We start from the raw sequence: 13,630 nt of genomic DNA on the forward strand, positions 1-13,630 counted from the left end.
ACAAGTAAATTGAAGCAAAAGGCTTAAAAAATTGAAGACAAATTAATGAATAAAACTTCATAAACTAATGCATTAATCAGAAACTTTTTCACCTCCAAATTTTGAGAAATACAGTGCTGCTTACCTCTGGAATGGGCTGTTGGATTACATTTTCCACGGCAACACCAATTAAAATCCTCCAAGTGATCTTGCACTACATATTGAAGACTAATAATAAGAATTAAAGGTATTTCAAAACTCAAATGCCCCTGCACTATTTTGAATTCCATTAATACAAATTACATAATAAGAATAGGAACTCGATAGCACAAATTCAATTGTACACAATAGAAGAACAAAAAAGCTTTGCCCCTAATGCAGTAATAAAATTTGAATGATGTGATGGTTGGTAGGCTTAGCTTTGGGATTGCAATGATCTTATTGATAACTGCCACAAGCATGAGTAAGAGGCAGCCTTATAGGATAGGTTGGTTGAATGGTGAATGCTACCTAGTCAAAAGGGGTGTTTATGCCGGCTCAACCATATTGATCCTAGTAACCGTAGGTTCGGTAATTGGTTTGGTTTTGTTAACCATAAAGGCCAATCAAACAGAACAAGATCGCAAAATACATGGACAAACAGGGTGAGGAAGAATTGATCATCCAATTATTATACTTAGAAAGATGCCTTACAAGTTGCTAAGGTAAAAATCCAAGTTCACATTCCAAAGACATGCTTTCAAAGGAATACTAATATTATAATAATAGTTGTTCATTAAAAAGTGTTGCCACATCCAATTAAGATGAGTAAACACGCTTGTATAAAAATTTAAGTGCTGCATAAATTTAAGTACAAAAATATTATAATAATAGTTATTATTATCATAAAAAGAATTGATTCCCAAAACCAGTCATATGCCTAGTCCCCCAAAGATGCATAAAGTGCTGCAGCTAAATTTAAGTATAAAAATACGCATACAAACACACATGGTATAATAATAGTAACTGAGCATTGTCATATGAATTGCAAGTACCAGAAAAATTTCATCTCTAGTGGCATATCTCCCTGCATGATCTTTCAGTAGCTTTTCAAGTGCTGGAAGTAATGAAAAATATGCAACATTTAATTAAGGCAAGAAAAAAACCACTCAAATGAATAATTGGTTTGGAAGTAACAAACCAGAATATATCTTAATGGTATTCAGTGAAGTGTCACCTGTTAAGCCCTTTCTAATGACACTTTGTGCCCAAGGAAGTTTTTCATGAGGGCCAGCCTTTTTTCTCAATGACGTTATTCTGCAAAACAATATGTGCAACCTGTGGAGAGTGGATAAGATGATTAGAAAGCTGAGTAACAAAAAGGACTAGAGCTTAAGATTATGCAGCAGGTGTACCTGAAAATTGAGTGCTCTTTTGGGAACGTCATGAGGCAGCAAAGGGTATTGAGGATACTTATCGTCCAAATACTGCATACATAGAGAACATGAATAATTGAATATAAATAAGAATATATAAGAGAAACAGGGAAATTAAAATCATGAGTTGGAGGACCAACCATAATAATGGCTAAGGATTCAGCAAGAACAAAATCTCCATCCACCAGAATAGGAATTAAAGCAAGAGGATTCAACTTGAGGAACTCTAATGGTTGTTTAAACAAGGCAATTTAACAATGCATGTAACAGAAATAAATACAGAGCATAGGTTTAGAACAAACCGGGGTCAGATTTGGAGGAAAAGCAAAAAGAATAGCAATCCAATGCAGCAACCAGCATGGGAAAGAATGTTAATGCTACCAGCTAAAGATCCTTCATTCTTTGGAAAATCAAGTTCTTCCTCAACAAGAAAATGAAAAGGACAAAAAAAAAAGAAAACAGAGAAGGAAGAAGACTGACAAACACAAGATCCATTCAGCTTGCGCTAGTTGAGTCAGACAGCACGACAGAAATTGAAGCAGAGTACTAAACAAGCATCCATTCTTTAAGCTTGACAGAGCATATGTGAGCAAGGAGAAAGTAAGTATCCAACTGCCTCTGTAATTTGAAGCTGATAACACAAATAATGTCCTAAGTGAGAAGCAAAGAAACTAATCAAAGAAAATATTAGAACATATCTACCCAAGCTTCAGCACTTAACTATCGAAGTTATTGCACCAGGATATAAATTGGCTTCAGCACTTCAGTTAATTATCTACATTAACCCTTCATAGAACTTCATCATACATATTTTGAATTTATATCTCATTTTCCTGAAAATGTCACATGATGTTTTATTAGAAAAGTTGCAGAAAAGGAGGAAAAAATGCAATGATTCCTCCAATGCATGAAACTTTATAAAGAGAGATTATCTGAGCAACAGATTCAGTAGAGAGGTTATCTGAGCAACAGATTCCTCCCTTAGTAATTATGAAATTGTAAACAAGTTTGAGTTTTACTTCTTGGGCTTCTTTTTTCTGAATATCTGAGCAATAGATTCAATAGAGAGGTTATCTACATGTTGATACAATAGTCAAAGGTACAAAAAACTGCATTGCAGATTATATCAGTTTAATTAAATACCATAACAATCATTGGAAAAACAAGTTGCTATTTTCTTCTCATCCACATAGAGAAGCACCTACTTGAAATGAAATCACATTCGCTATAGAAAATAAAATAAATGCAAATCAAACCTGAGAATGACTCCAATCGCTTAACTCACAGCAGCCTCCACATCATAAAGCAACAATAAAAATCATTGAGAGATTCAAAGTTACAATAAATCCTGCCACAAAGTATACTAGTAAAAAGGTTTCCTTTTAGTCACAATTTAATATACCCTTCCCAATTCCCAAAGACGCCCTTCCTATAAGAAATATACTAGCAAATTCAAAGTTAAAAAGTTACTTAATAATCCCTAAAGACAACTCTAAAACTAGAACCAAAACTCTAACTCTGTTTGGCACTAAGGAATCAACTTGCTTTACTTGTAATCAAGCATTTTTTATAGCTGTCTTGTGCAAAAAATTTAAATTAAAATAAGGTAGGTACATAGCTTAAATCAGTAGCTACAATGCAACTAAAAGAAAGAGTAATGCTAAACCTCAGAATCAAAAACACCAGAAAATATGAAGCTCAAACATGTTCCAGTTATTCCATTCCAGCACAAGGGCACGTGAACCCTCTAATGCACTTGTCTCATAAATTAGCACAACATGGCTGCAAAGTTATCTTGCAAGAAAATATGCAAGAGATCATTGATGATGGAATCATGGATACCAATGGTAAGAGTTATAATTTTCACTCTTTACTCAACTTTACTATTTCGGATAAATCACAAAAACTACTCATGCTAAATTTCATGGAATCTACAGAACATTGAGAACATTAGATCAGTGTAATAAATCAAGAGAGTAAAGAAAGCATAGTGGATTGGCAAAGTTAGCAAAAGCAAATGATTCCAAACCAGCTAACATGCTCTTATCCATGATTCAATTCAATTCAACTCAACCTTGTGTTCTTCATTCACATTAATCATATATGATCTGGTATTAATCAACCCAATTAATTAGCAGATGGATCAAAATCGAATTGAGAAAACTAATCCAAATAGAAACCGGAACCTGAAGAAGAGGTCTGGGGAGATTACAGCAGAACTTTTCAAAAGAGAGAATTGCATCCGCACCCTTGGCGTCGAAAACGGCACCGATGAAACGCCTGCAGAGACATTGAAATTGAAATTGAAATGAGAATGAAATGAAAGTTGGAGAGAGAGAGGGGTTGGGAGTACGAACAGGAAGTAATCGTAGAAGCCGAAAGTGAGGACAGGAGCACGGCAAGCCCTAGCAGCAGCGGCGGCTTCAATTGACCCTAGGAGCGACGACAGTGCACAGCGGAACAACCTCCTTCTCTCTCACGTCGCGTCTTCGTCCTCTCTCTCCATCTCGTCTGCGAATCATCTTTCTCTCTCTCCTCCGAACTCCCTCCTCCACGACGGCGATGGCGGCGGCTGCAGCGGTGACCCCCTCTCACTCTCTGGTCTCTCGCTCGCGCTCTCATCTCTGTCTTCCTCCTCTCCTCCCTCTGGTTCACTCATTCTGAATCTGGGTGTGTGTGTGTGTGTGAAAGGGTGCGTGGCGAAAGTGAGCTTTGGAGGCAGGCAGGGTTTCTACTTCGCGATGGTGACTTTGGAGGGAATGGGGGGCGACGAGGGTTTACGAAAGTGGATGAAGGTGCTTTGGAGGTGAGTGAGATTTGGAGGGAATGGACAAAAATTTTACTAAGTGTCATCAATTTGCTTTCAGGAAAAAGAGGAAAAAAATTTACTAAGTGTTAAGTTTTTTGCTCTAGATACATTAGGCATCATTTTTAAAACGCACCCAAAACTTAATAAATAGGCTACTCTTTAAAAGCGTCTCCTTTGATACGAAAAGTGAACCTATAGATATCAACCTACGGCTACGCTTTATAAGTGATTTTTATAATATCTAAGGCTACGCTTTTTAAATGATGCCGCATTTGTGTATCCTTTTCTCTTATAAAAAGGCAACACAGAGAAAACCGTAGCCTATTCTACGCTTTTCAAATGTAGCTTAAAAAAAGTGTGGCTGAATGGATATTTTTCTTGTAGTGAAAATAAAGCATGCCGATAGAGCAAACGGCACCTTACAGATGTGACCCTTTCAAAAGTGTACCAATAGTTCAAAAGCGTGGCGAAACGCTTTTATAAAATTGTTTTCTTGTAGTGGTAGTTTTTTAAATTATCGCGTGTGTGAAGTATCTCATGGATATATTATATAATGATAAATATTCTACTTAAGATTTTATAATTATCTTTATTTAAAAAAATTTTATTATTGAATGGTAAATTATATAGTTTAATTTTGGTATATTATAAAAGCATTATCTTTATCTAAAAGCGTTGTTATTTTCTTTTAACCGTTACTTTCTTTCATAAAATTACACTTTTAAAACGTGGTTAAATAAAATTTTTCATGAAAAAATATCTTTGGCATCTTTATTGAAGTAGATGCCTTATATAATAATATGATGTTACTTTGTGGTATAATTTTTAATATGTTATTGTACAAGCTTTACTATAATAAAATTATTTATAGAAAAAGAATACTCATCCTGCCATCTTGTGCTGTATCAAATATGTAATAGGATTCAATTTTATATAGTATTGTGTATTGTTCCATAGCTTGAGTTACACACATTAAAGTAGCATATATAGTAGTTGAAATATATCCAGCATCAGGTTATCTGATTTTGTACTTCTATGAGCAGAATATGTTGAAAAAATAGCGGCATTTTTTGCAACGCCGGTATCTACAACTTTTGAAATGAAATTCAAGTTTTTAGTTTTAATTCAATTAAACAACTTTAATTCAAGAAAGATATTTTAATCTTTTTATTGGGATAAATTCTCAAAATAATATTCAAAAATTAATTTAGTTTATAAAAATAATCTAAAAAATTACGAAAAACAAATAAGATTTTGATGAAAAAAATTAAAAACATAACAAAGGTATTTTTTAATAAATAATAAATGAATTTTGTATTTAAAATAATACTTATATATTTAATCTAAATTTTTGTAGAAATATTTGGATAATTATTTAGAATCTGCATGCAAAAATCAAAACAAAATTTGATCACAAGATTTCTTTTCAATTTTTTAAATTTGTTTTTTCAGTTTTCTACAAAAAGTTTACTTGGAACAAAATAACTAAAAATTAGTTATGATTGCCGAACGTTTTATAATAACATACATACACTAGAGGAGATGTATTATATATTGCATGCTGATGTGAACATAAATAGTGAAATATCTTAAACAAATGTGATATGTTTTGCCGAACGTTTTATATGCCAATATCAATATGGTTGCCGCCATGTTACTACATTCATCTACCCTTGATAATCAAAACTGCATAATAGAATGTGTAGTGTTTTTAAGTTTTAATTTTTTAAATTTAATAATTTAACAGTATATTTTATTTTATATTTTTAAATATTAATAACTAACTGATAATTAAAAATAATAATTTGTTATGATTTTTAAACATTTATCTACACCATAATATTATTAATACATACAACTGACATAAAATGTTATTATATTGTTTAAAAGTGATGCACAATTAAATGAACACATTGTCATAAAACCAATTCTTTAATTATATAAAATAATAGTCAATTATATTATTGTTTAATTAGGTCAAGCAAGACAAGCTAATTAAATAAGACCAGCAGACTCATATATGGTGGTAGACTCCATTGTGTCATCCACCAAACTCCTCACACACCCAGTCAAACTACATCATGTTTAATTTAATATTAAAATTTATATAAAAATGGTAAGATCACTTATAAAAGTATACAATAAGTATCACTAATTATAATAATACACAAACATTTTTGCTTTGACGAGATTTCAAAATGACATGGATATAATGGTACTAATGAAGCACGTGATGGCCAGCTATCTTTTTTTTTTTTCCTTTTAAGTAGAAATAGGTATTTAATTAATTACAAGGTCCTATTTTTTATATATAAATTATATGTGATAAAAGATATTTTAAAAAATAAAATGTATACACAGAATTCTTCTTACTCTCATTATATATATATATATATATTGCAATTCGTTTTTTATTTATTAAATTAAATTTATATCGTAATTAACAAATTTGGAATTAGTTAAGCTAGTAACGTCACGTTATCACAAAGAAATCGTAGAAAGTACAAATTTATTTTAATAAAAATTTATTATATATAATAAAAAATAGGTAACAGATAATAAATAATTAAAAGCATAAATAATGTATGTATAATAACTTATCTAAAAATAAAAATAGAAGATAACAATAAATTTCTCCAACAAAACACTAAGAGAGTGATGTCCCCTATTAGAAATTTCCTCCCGTGCCTCCAAATGACCAGCGACATTATTGGTCAACAATTGCAGCGGGGACATTATTCGGAGTCTACTATACTGTATGATTGAGAACATCGTCTTTGAAGTTAACTAAATAATTAAATAATAATCATTGTCAATTTGTCACTATATCATCACTACACTTTTAAGTTGAGCACGTTTTCTATATATCCAATATTGACCATTTAATTCCACATATGCCCCGACTCTCATGCATATAAATATCCCCTCTCCCTGCCCAAGTCTTCATCAAATCAAAATACCTTTCTTATTCCAAACAACATATCTAAGCTTTTCTATCCCAAAAAACACAGCTAAGAAAAGATGGTGTCTGTGAGTGGAATTCGCAAGGTTCAAAGGGCAGAAGGTCCAGCAACGGTATTGGCGATCGGAACAGCAAATCCACCAAACTGTGTTGATCAGAGTACATATGCAGATTATTATTTTAGAGTAACCAATAGCGAACACATGACTGATCTCAAGAAGAAATTTCAGCGCATCTGTATGTATTTTTATTAAGTATTCTATATTTGTTTACTTTAATATTTATCAAAGTAAAATTCATTCTTTTATTTTTATATTAATTAATACGGAATAATTTCATATTATACAACATATCATATTGGCTACTTAATATTAACAATAATAATTACTTAATAATAAATTATTTCAATAGTTATAAAATAAATTATTTCAATAGTTATAAATTTGGATAAACTATTAAAATAATGAGACATGAACGTTCAAGTTACTATAAAAATAACTCAAAAATAACATTATTATTGATATGTGTGTATGTGTATGTTGTTTTCTAAATGTCATCAAGGGTATTGATGGATGTGAATTTCATATTATTATTTCAAGTGAGAGAACACAGATCAAGAACAGACATATGTACTTAACAGAAGAGATACTAAAAGAGAACCCTAACATGTGCGCATACAAGGCACCGTCATTGGATGCAAGAGAAGATATGATGATTAGGGAGGTACCAAGGGTTGGAAAAGAGGCTGCAACTAAGGCCATCAAGGAATGGGGCCAGCCAATGTCTAAGATCACACATTTGATCTTCTGCACCACCAGCGGCGTTGCGTTGCCTGGCGTTGATTACGAACTCATCGTACTCTTAGGACTCGACCCAAGCGTCAAGAGGTACATGATGTACCACCAAGGCTGCTTCGCTGGCGGCACTGTCCTTCGTTTGGCTAAGGACTTGGCTGAAAACAACAAAGATGCTCGTGTTCTTATTGTTTGTTCTGAAAATACTTCAGTCACTTTCCGTGGTCCTAGTGAGACAGACATGGATAGTCTTGTAGGGCAAGCATTGTTTGCCGATGGAGCTGCTGCCATTATCATTGGTTCTGATCCTGTTCCAGAGGTTGAGAATCCTCTCTTTGAGATTGTTTCAACTGATCAACAACTTGTCCCTAACAGCCATGGAGCCATCGGTGGTCTTCTTCGTGAAGTCGGACTTACATTCTATCTTAACAAGAGTGTTCCTGATATTATTTCCCAAAATATCAATGACGCACTCAGTAAAGCTTTTGATCCATTGGGTATATCTGATTATAACTCAATATTTTGGATTGCACACCCTGGTGGACGTGCAATTCTGGACCAGGTTGAACAGAAGGTAAACTTGAAGCCGGAGAAGATGAAAGCCACCAGAGATGTGCTTAGCAATTATGGCAACATGTCAAGTGCATGTGTGTTTTTCATCATGGATTTGATGAGGAAGAAGTCCCTTGAAGGAGGGCTTAAAACCACTGGAGAAGGACTTGATTGGGGTGTTCTTTTTGGTTTTGGTCCTGGTCTCACTATTGAAACAGTTGTTCTCCGTAGCATAGCCATATGATGTAGTTAATTATATATCTCTGCATATATATGTTATTTTTTAATAATTTTCTTTTGCTCCAAAATAAGATATCCTGAAAACTTAGACAAAGATGTCTAAAGTTATTTTTTTATGCAAAAATTCAATGTCAAAGTTTGTAACTGTTAGTAAAGTATAATTCAAATTCTTTTTGATTGATTGAGCAGCATGACACATACCAATATTTGGGTTGCAATTTTATGTGAGAACTATAAACACCTTTGTATGAGTCCCATTTAAGATAAAGTAAAAAAGTATTAGGTCCGATAGTATAAGACTTGATGTATGCGTTTGTAATTTTTATATTATCATGTGTTTGAAGTATTTCATATAATTATAAATTATATAATGGGTAAAGTACTGCTTTCGTTTTTAATGTTTGAAATAAATCTTAATTTTATATTTAATATTTGACCTGAGTATTACTTTTATTGTCTAATTTTCAATATGTTGTTATACAAATTTGAAATACAATACAGTAGTTGAAATACATTGCAAAAATAACGGCAGTTTTTGAAACTGTCGGCAACTACTAGTTATTCTATTATTTATTATATCTTATAAGATATGATGTACCAAATGGGGCCGGCAGCTTTTGAAACCGCCGGTATCTACTAGTTATTCTATTATTTTTTATATCTTATAGGATAGAATGTACCAAATGCGACTTTTTTATGGGATGTATTTACTAACGGCGTACATGTAAATAATAGTAATTAGGAATTCGGAATAATTTCTATCTCAATCGTTCAATCAGACATATTTACTCAAGAGATTTTAAACCAATAAATAAAGTTTGGAAGATGTTTATAATTGATTATAGAGCAGTCAGCATCATGAGTGCTGGATTGGATTAAAGCTAGACCCTTCCCCCTCTTTTTTTTTTTTTTTTTTGCAAGTCTGATTGGACAACATTTCAAAAGCATATCTCATATTCTCAATGATATGAAGGCGTTTGAGTACAGAGGATTTTTGACGTGTTGATGGGGTTGGTGATTTTGATTTGTTTGATTAGTTTGTGAAGGTTTCGATTTTGATTTTTTTATAAATTAACTAACAGATCTTGAATAATTCGAATATTAAAATAATAAAAAAACATGTTTTTTATTAATAGATATAGATGAAGATAAAAGATATTATTGAAATAAAAATAAAAATTTATATACAAATTAAACTCCAATCATTGTTATATACAATGGTGGTGGTAAGTTTCAGTCACTACAATATTTTTTGCTTTAGTTCACGTTTTAAAACTGTAACTATAGGTATAAAAAACCAGAACCTTTGATTTATACTCACTGTTTTGAGTAAAAGTCACGGTTTTCAATGTGACTAATATATATAGTCACGACTTCTGAGAAAAGGTCACAATCCTTTTCTTACAAAGTGAAAAACATCATTTTTTATATTTATAGTCGCATTTCACAACTGTTGTAAAACCCGGTTAATTAACGGTTAATTAACCCATAAATGAGAATTTATTCTAGAAAGCCCAAAATGTGATTTTTGTGGCTAAATATGATAGAGGAGATTGAGACGAGAATTTTGGTACCAATTTTATAGAATTCGGACCAAGATTGGACCGAACGGGCCAAACCGGGCCAACCGGACCCAAAGTGGGCCCTTGGCCCAACATAACTAAACCAAAACCCTAGTTTTCAGTACTCTCTCTCCTCACGAGTTAAACCCCAAAATGGTCCCTGAGATTGGCGTTTTGCACTGAAATCGTCCCTGAGATTCCAATTGCATCAATTACGTCCCTGAGATTGAAAAAAATGCACCATATTAGTCCCTGACCCATTTTCCATTAACGGTGTGATGACATGGCATGATGACGTGGACTGTAAGTGACACGTGTCACTTCATGATTTGGCCACGTGTAATGGTAGGATGATGTGGTGACTAGTGACACGTGGCATGCTGACGTGGATAGTTGTGCCACGTGTCACAATGTTATTTGGCCACGTGTCTAGTTGTGCCACGTGTCGCAACAGTATTCGTCCACGTGTCATCCATTATGCCATCGTTGTATATGCACCAAATTAGTCCCTCACTTTGCATTAAGTGACTCATTTTAGTCCCTGAAATTGAATGTCGTGCACCAAACTAGTCCCTTCACCAATTTTTTCTCATTTTTTTTAAATTTAAAATTTTAATATCTTGAATACACTAATTCCAATTTTAATATCTATTTTTTCCTCACTTATCACTCAAAAACGCTGAAATGGAGGCCATGGAGGGGAGAACTCTCTCTCAAGTTCTTTCTCTCACTTGATCTTCAAACCACCATAACTTTTGATCTAGAGCTCCGATTGCCGCACAGTTTGCGGCCACGCGTTCACCGCGGAGAGCTCTACAAAACCCATACAATCAATCTTGAGGTAAACCACATTTTGCTCTTCGAATTTCCAGCCTTGTTTTTGAATTTCATGAGCAAAAATGTTGTGATTTTGGGCTCTTTGATGTTATAGGACCCAACTCTCTTGAAGGAGAAGGTTAATCTTGCCTCCTTGGACCTTAGGTGTGGTAAGATTCTCAAACCTAGTATAATTTGTTGTTCTATGATGTTTGGGTTTTGAGATGTTGTGTATGGTGTGATGATTGTGGCCTAGGTTGTGTATATGTAAATATTGGAGCTTGATTGGGGATATTGAAAAGCTTGGAAAGGGTTTGGTGGTGAAAAATCTGTTCTTGGAAGTATTAAGGCCTTGAGAGCTTGAGGAAAAAGTGGTTTGGAAGTACTCCGGTTGAGCTTGGGAAATCGGCTAAGGTATGGTTTCGGTTTCCCGTATCTAATATGTAATGTGGTAGGAAATACTTAGGCTAGAGGCCCTAAGATAAGCATTGAATGGTTGATGTTGTTGAATGATTGAGATATATGATGTGGTCATATATGTGATGATGATTATTGATGCCTTGGTGGTATGATGTATGAGAAATATGCATGTTGTGATATATGCTTGATGATTGGTTATGGTTGAATTGTGGGTTGAACCATGTTGATGGTGAGTATGATATTGATTGTGTATAATAATGATTTATTAGAATTGGTGTCTGATGAGCGGATAATTTATACGCTTTTTGGCATTACTTTTAGTATGTTTTTAGTATGATTTAGTTAGTTTTTAGTATATTTTTATTAGTTTTTAGTTAAAATTCACTTTTCTGGACTTTACTATGAGTTTGTGTATTTTTCTGTGATTTCAGGTATTTTCTGGCTGAAATTGAGGGATCTGAGCAAAAATCTGATTTAGAGGCTGAAAAGGACTGCAGATGCTGTTGGATTCTGACCTCCCTGCACTCGAAGTGGATTTTCTGGCGCTACAAAAGCCCAATTGGCGCGCTCTCAACGGCATTGGAAAGTAGACATCCTGGGCTTTCCAGCAATGTATAATAGTCCATACTTTGCTTGAGATTTGATGGCCCAAACCGGCGTTGCAAATCAGCCTCAGAACTTCAGCGTTTAACGCTGGAACTGGCATAAAACTTGGAGTTAAACGCCCAAACTGGCATGAAAGCTGGCGTTTAACTCCAGAAAAGGTCTCTACACATGAAAGCTTCAATGCTCAGCCCAAGCACACACCAAGTGGGCCCAGAAGTGGATTTTTCTGTCATTTACTCATTTCTGTAAACCTTAGGTTACTAGTTCACTATTAATATGATCTTTTGACATTGTATCTGCACCTCATGACACTTTACACGTTTCTTTGTGTACCTTCCACGGCATGAGTCTCTAAACCCCATGGTTGGGGGTGAGGAGCTCTGCTGTGTCTTGATGGATTAATGCAATTACTACTGTTTCTTATTCAATCATGCTTGCTTCCGTTCTAAGATATCACTTGTTCTTAACTCGGATGAATGTGATGATCCGTGACACTCATCATATTCTCAACTATGAACGCGTGCCTGACAACCACCTTCGTTCTACCTTAGATTGAGTAGATATCTCTTGGATTCTTTAACCGGAGTCTTCGTGGTATAAGCTAGAACTGATGGCGGCATTCAAGAGAATCCGGAAGGTCTAAACCTTGTCTGTGGTATTCTGAGTAGGATTCAATGACTGAATGACTGTGACGAGCTTCAAACTCCTGAAGGCGGGGCGTTAGTGACAGACGCAAAAGAATCACTGGATTCTATTCCGGCCTGATTGAGAACCGACAGATGGTTAGCCGTGCCGTGACAGGGTGCGTTGAACATTTCCACTGAGAGGATGGGAGGTAGCCATTGACAACGGTGAAACCCTACACACAGCTTGCCATGGAAGGAGCCTTGCGTGTTTGATGAAGAAGACAGTAGGAAAGCAGAGATTCAGAAGATGGAGCATCTCCAAAGCCTCAACCTATTCTCCATTACTGCAAAACAAGTACTTATTTCATGTTCTTTTGCTTTTCACAATCAATCCTGATAATTTCTGATATCCTGACTAAGATTTACAAGATAACCATAGCTTGCTTCAAGCCGACAATCTCCGTGGGATCGACCCTTACTCACGTAAGGTATTACTTGGACGACCCAGTGCACTTGCTGGTTAGTTGTGCGGGATTGCAAAAGTGTGATTGCAATTTCGTGCACCAAGTTTTTGGCGCCGTTGCCGGGGATTGTTCGAGTTTGGACAACTGGCGGCTTATCTTGTTGCTTAGATTAGGACTGTTTTATTTTTGTTGGTTTAGAGTCTTTTAGTTGAGTCTAGTTTCATATTTTAAGTTTGGTGTCAATTGCATGCTTTTGTTTTCCTTCTAATTTTCGAATTTGCATGTCTTTAGTCCCTTTTTGATCCGTAAAAATTCTAAGTTCGGTGTCCTCTTTGTGTTTTTCCTATAAAATTTTCGAAAAAAGTTGTGTTTGATTTTCTAAAAT

General features: G+C 34.4%; 1 protein-coding gene across 5 annotated transcripts; it reads left to right on the forward strand.

Moving 5' to 3' along the window:
• The first annotated feature begins 7,160 nt into the window (after window positions 1-7,160).
• On the forward strand, window positions 7,161-12,535 carry LOC130973074 (putative stilbene synthase 2). 5 transcript variants are annotated; one of them, XR_009084016.1, is made up of 4 exons: window positions 10,771-11,154; window positions 11,245-11,299; window positions 11,386-11,543; window positions 11,981-12,535. XR_009084016.1 is itself a non-coding variant. In XM_057897461.1 (2 exons), the coding sequence occupies exons 1-2, from the start codon at window positions 7,225-7,227 to the stop codon at window positions 8,753-8,755; spliced, it is 1,173 nt and encodes a 390-aa protein (XP_057753444.1). In that variant the 5' UTR covers window positions 7,161-7,224; the 3' UTR covers window positions 8,756-9,074. The 5 variants fall into 5 exon arrangements, 3 of the variants coding, with proteins under 3 accessions (XP_057753444.1, XP_057753443.1, XP_057753442.1); XR_009084017.1 differs by lacking the exons at window positions 10,771-11,154; window positions 11,245-11,299; window positions 11,386-11,543 and adding an exon at window positions 7,161-7,402; XM_057897461.1 differs by lacking the exons at window positions 10,771-11,154; window positions 11,245-11,299; window positions 11,386-11,543; window positions 11,981-12,535 and adding exons at window positions 7,161-7,406; window positions 7,765-9,074.
• Window positions 12,536-13,630: the final 1,095 nt, after the last annotated feature.

This window comes from Arachis stenosperma, chromosome 4, assembly GCF_014773155.1.
Source record: "Arachis stenosperma cultivar V10309 chromosome 4, arast.V10309.gnm1.PFL2, whole genome shotgun sequence".
Classification (NCBI taxonomy): domain Eukaryota; kingdom Viridiplantae; phylum Streptophyta; class Magnoliopsida; order Fabales; family Fabaceae; genus Arachis; species Arachis stenosperma.

Coding starts and splice junctions, on each gene's coding strand:
- LOC130973074 (XM_057897461.1), top strand. CDS start 7,225: ATGGTGTCTGTGAGTGGAATTCGCAAGGTTCAAAGGGCAGAAGGTCCA. Junction 7,407..7,764: donor AAATTTCAGCGCATCTGTAT/GTATTTTTATTA, acceptor TATTATTTCAAG/TGAGAGAACACAGATCAAGA.